Here is a 732-nt window from a genome sequence, read left to right on the forward strand (position 1 = left end):
TGATCTTCAGCCTTCTGATCAGCATTCTTATTTTGAGCTCCCGCAGCTAAAGCAATTCACCTCACCCATGCAGAGGGGTGGGGAGGAGCTGAGGGGAGGAGCTGAGAGTGTGACACTCACCTGTGTTTTCTGGCACCTGAGTGACCCCTGAGACCTGCACTGGAGGGGAAGAGGAGGGGCCAACGTTTCCTTTAGGTGCTTGGAACTGCTTCAGATTAAATTCTCCCAGGGCGGGAGACGGCTGCCGGGCCTGAGGATGTGGGGGTCCCTGGCAGTTGCCTGGTAAGTGTCCCTTATTCAGGAATTGGGAGAAGCCAGTGGCATGCTTAGTGTGCCCACACTCCTTGAAGAAGCCAGTTATCTTCCACTAGAATCAGAAGCCTTGAATCTGACAGGGAAGAGGGGCCAAGTGGGCAAGGGGCCCAGGGGCATGGATGCCTTGGGAACGGCAGGCCTTCTTAGGTGAGGTCCGACCACAGTCACTCCCACCTTTCTCATGCTCCGGTCATCCCTGGTTCTGGAATTCCAGTCATTCCATCTTGGGAAGGATTTACAGAAGGTTGGGAGAAAACAGAAAACGCCTTCCTTGTTCTAGAGGGTCCTTAAAACAAAACAAATTAGGGGCAAGCTGACCAAGAGATGCTTGATTTCAAGGAGTTTTCAAATGATAGGAGTCGTGGTCGCTAGCTATTCGATGTAAGGATTAGGAGAAAATTTCATTCCTCCCCTCCC

General features: G+C 52.2%; 1 protein-coding gene across 1 annotated transcript in view; it reads left to right on the top strand.

The window, feature by feature from the left end:
• The first annotated feature begins 256 nt into the window (after nucleotides 1–256).
• The window catches only part of LOC105551395 (chromosome unknown open reading frame, human C1orf127), a 48349-nt gene continuing 47873 nt past the window's right edge, over nucleotides 257–732 (top strand). Inside the window, exon 1 of the mRNA XM_011996611.1 lies at nucleotides 257–282. Within this exon, the coding sequence (XP_011852001.1) occupies nucleotides 257–282 (26 nt within the window). The remainder of the gene's footprint in view (nucleotides 283–732) is intronic.

The sequence above is a fragment of the Mandrillus leucophaeus genome, unplaced genomic scaffold, assembly GCF_000951045.1.
Source record: "Mandrillus leucophaeus isolate KB7577 unplaced genomic scaffold, Mleu.le_1.0 Scaffold52, whole genome shotgun sequence".
Taxonomy (NCBI): Eukaryota; Metazoa; Chordata; class Mammalia; order Primates; family Cercopithecidae; genus Mandrillus; species Mandrillus leucophaeus.